The sequence below is a fragment of the Limulus polyphemus genome, unplaced genomic scaffold (genome assembly GCF_000517525.1).
Source record: "Limulus polyphemus unplaced genomic scaffold, Limulus_polyphemus-2.1.2 Scaffold2885, whole genome shotgun sequence".
Classification (NCBI taxonomy): domain Eukaryota; kingdom Metazoa; phylum Arthropoda; class Merostomata; order Xiphosura; family Limulidae; genus Limulus; species Limulus polyphemus.
The window spans coordinates 15978-20278 of record NW_013668495.1 but is presented as its reverse complement, the minus strand read 5'-3'; the positions used below and the strand labels follow the sequence as shown (position 1 = coordinate 20278).

Here is a 4301-nt window from a genome sequence, read left to right as displayed (position 1 = left end):
AATCACTAAATCTATTTTTTTTTAGGTATTTAGACAGCAGTGCCAAAAGAAAACGCCCAATAACAATAGAACTCCGCATAAAAAGTTAGGGTGAGCTTATTGTTCTTAAATATTTCTAGATTTCCTAACAAAATTTTGGTATTTTATCATTTGCTGTTTGCTGGTTGTAAAATTTTTTTGTGGTATGAGACTTGTTTGAAAGAAAATTTTAACATTTATTTTGTATTTATAAAAAAAAAACAACTAAATCTTATGATCATTAGGTTTGTGAATAAATTAAGATTAATATTACAATGCCTGTGGTGACTATAAAACAAGCTTTATTATCAAATCATACACCAGTTAATCCATTGACTGAGACTGCTCTAAAACACGCATACAATTTTTGCAAGCCATACACCATATATGGCACACTTGCATTCACATGTCAGAAGCAGACCGTACCCTATGGGTTAATATTTTCAACTAACATGTATTGCAATTTCAAGCCATAGTGGAGAAATTTTTCAAATTTTTTGTTTTTCACTTAATAGAAGAAAGTTATTTTTTGGCAACCAATAATTACAAAATTCTAATATTCAGCCATAGGTCATTGTGGAAAGAAGATTTATTAACCTAAAACAATCAGATAAACTTAACTATAACATAAATATTTATAACAGTAACATATTATACTCTTCCATGTATTTTAATATATGATATACCATCAATGTATTTGTCCTTGTACGGTATGTATTGCTTTATTAATGTTCAGTTGTGTTTAATTAAATGTGGTTTTATTTAAATCCAGGGATGGTCAGCAAGGAATGGTTCATTATATATTTACTACATTTCTAGATATACAGTTAAACTATAAAACTGATAGTGACCTTTGCTTTAAAGATTACTTATAGTAAATGCTGTTAAAGAGAGAGAGAGTCCTTTACCATAAAACACACAGTTCTGACCAGGCATTATGCAATTTCCATCTTTTTTTTTATTCTCTCAAGGACATGACAACACTTTGTAGGCAACATAGTAGTCTGCATTGAATGTTTGCTTGAAATACATCATGCATAATTAGAAAATTCATGTTTTTGATTTTCTTATTTAAACTGGTTTCCATAAAAAACATGTAGATCCATTTTGTTCTTATAAATCAACTGTAGTAAATTAGAAAATATAAAATTATATACATGCATATTTTTTTGTGTTTCTTTGTAAACTGATTTTATTTTATAAAAACCTAAATTAATACAATTGGCTTACTTTGCATATTGGACATTAAAACCAACCAGTGGCATACATACTGCTGTAGCAGCCATGGCATTGTTAAAAGAAAGGTAGTAAAAAGATAAAACAATTTTACATACAAATAAACCATAGTCACTGATTAGCCAAAAGTCTACATAGAATCAGCATCGCAAGGACTGTTAAGTTTGGTTGCAATGAGACTTCGCTTATACCATAGACTAAGTTGTAAAGACTTCAAACTCCCATTGAAACTTATTGGAAAGCCCAGTTTACTAGAGGCATATAGCATATGGAGTACAGCTGCTAGTGTGACACATCAATAAAACGTGTTTACTAGAGGCATATAGCATATGGAGTACAGCTGCTAGTGTGACACATCAATAAAACATGTGTTTACTAGAGGCATATAGCATATGGAGTACAGCTGCTAGTGTGACACATCAATAAAACATGTGTTTACTAGAGGCATATAGCATATGGAGTACAGCTGCTAGTGTGACACATCAATAAAACATGTGTTTGGCAAACTCCACCTGCTGCATTCTTTCTTGATATATATACAGATTGTGAATCTATATTTACATTATAAAGTCAAGTTAAGGCATACTGACCGACCCTGTATAGAGTTGTGGTTGAGAAAATAACGGATAAAATATTGAACTTTTCTGAAAAAAAGTTTGCTATTTATTTAACAGGTTTATGCAAATGAAATTTGAAAATTTTCAGAGGAAGAAAAGTATTTTTAGTTATAACATGAAATCACTTTGCAATCAGAGCAGTCAACACTCTGACTCCATATATAAAATAACTGAACTTGGAGCAGTCAACACTCTGACTCCATTTATTTATGGATAAATGTTTAGTAGAATTACTTTAGAGCTCTGATTTTTTTTTTATCTACAAAATACTTCTAATGTATATTGAAGGTTTGCCAAATTCCATGAAGCTACATTAAGTACTTTCAGTGTTATAATCATGTAAAATACAAACCTGTTATTTTAAGACAGTTTAAGATGTGAAAATGCAGTGGGTACTGTCAGTTAAGTTTCATTTTACAACAACTCACTTGCAATAATAAGTCATCCTTTTGTGTCAGACATGTGGGCAACCTGTGGGCTTAGTCGCTTGGTTCAACTTTACACTCGTTGCAAAGAAATCTATTTGGGTTTTGGGTTGTGCTTTCATGAGTGGAGCACACAAGCCATCAACTCGAGGAAGTTTACGTGTGTGTAATAAAGAACTCGCACAGAGACAACTAAATACAAATCAAATAACTTCTTTATTTATTTATATGCTGTTGTGCATTTCATTTGTATTGAAACTCTCAAGGTTACCTAGAAACAACACTAATTCTAAATCATTGATTTCTTTGTTCTAAAGATCTAGGTGTTCATTAATGAGACCTTCCATTATATTCAGTAATATAGACACAATATTAGTTACGTTATCAATTAAACACAAGAAATTATTTTGGTCATAATCTGTATAACTGTATTAACAAATTCTTCTAAGATATCTTTGAGTAATTCTACTTTAAACATTTTCAAATCTACTATTTCTTTAAGTACAGTTAATATTCTTCTCTCTTTAAACATTATTGAACCTTAAGTGAAACACTATTAGACGAGATAAGAAATAACATATTTACTTATTATTGAACCTTAAGTGAAACACTTAAACCAGATCAGAAATAGCACTCTTGCTTGTAGATTCTGGGTTACTGGCATCTTCTCTCTTCTGGAGTTAGAACAATACCCTGTAACAACTTAATAAGTTTGGAGAAGTGATGTTTAGAGTCAGAAATACAGAATATATACACAATTCTTAATGTTTTTACAATTTTTCAAGAAGTTTAGCAGATCTATTTTTAAAAGTAGTTTTTTTAACTTGACTGGTAGAAGTAGGATTTTCCATTAACAAGTGGACTATTCCATGAGAATGTAACCAAAATCCACTTTGTTATTGGTCCTTACAGAACTTATTTCTGTCCCTTATATAATACCTTTGGCGAAATCATCCAAGACAATTAATTCAGGGTGTATAACGACGAACTGTGTAACTCATGTCTCTTCACTAAGATTAATTCACTCGTGAATTTTCCTTGCTATCATGTTAACTGTTTTTGGTGACATTGATTAATTTCGTCAAAAGCTTTATCTAAACATTTGGGGTTTTATCTCAATATACCACGTCTGTCTGGCACTAGAGTTTTTAACTGCAAATTTTCTTGCCTTTAAAGTCAAAACATGGAATGCGTCCCGGGCTAACTCCTGCAATGGGCTCCAAGTCTGTATCTTCCTTATTTGGTATTGTGGTTCACTAGTGTCCATGTGTTTTTTTATAATATTTTTGATCTGCTGCTTTCTCCATATGATACTTTATATACGTTGAAAACAAATAAAATGTACTTCTTGAAAATTGTTTTTTAAACATGGCAATGTTGAAACAGAGAAATGAAGTGAGAAGTACAGAACAGCCTGGGTCTTGTACAAGCTGCAAAAATAATAAAGGAGGCCTACTACAAACACATGGTGAAGATCAAGCAGAACTTGGAAAAAAGAGGTACAAAATGAGGGCATCAAAATTTCGATTGATGAATTTAATAACAAGAAATGTCCAACAGATAGGGCTAATTTTCCTCCTAATATTTATGATCAGTAAGTTAAGCTGTTTATAATATACCATGGATCATGCCAACTGAAAGGACCTTTCCTTAAGGATAAAGAACAAGGCAGTAGGTGTTTTTCAGAACATTACATTCATCACAGGTGCCTGATTATAGATAACATGTTTACCTTATTCACTCCAACCTGATTTTGTATATTATGAACTATGTTGGTTATTTGGTAGTTGTAGCAAGTTAGGGTTTGAACTTGCTTGGGCTAAATGAATCAGTAACTTCTCAAATAAAGTAGTAACATGAAACGTATATAGATTTTTGAATTTGATTCTGCAAAAGAGGACAGATGAAAATTGTCTTTCTATTATATTCCTTGTGGCAACTGTTTCCTTCCGATATATATATATATATATATATATATATATATATATATATATAGTATTAGTAT

The 4301-nt window shown here is 31.1% G+C and overlaps 1 protein-coding gene across 1 annotated transcript in view; it reads left to right on the top strand.

Annotated features, from left to right (window-relative positions):
• Positions 1–4301, top strand: part of LOC106468134 (cytosolic purine 5'-nucleotidase-like) — a 41133-nt gene that overhangs the window by 31615 nt on the left and 5217 nt on the right. Inside the window, exons 15-16 of the mRNA XM_022396441.1 lie at positions 26–54; positions 3777–3808. Of these exons, the coding sequence (XP_022252149.1) occupies positions 26–54; positions 3777–3808 (61 nt within the window). The remainder of the gene's footprint in view (positions 1–25; positions 55–3776; positions 3809–4301) is intronic.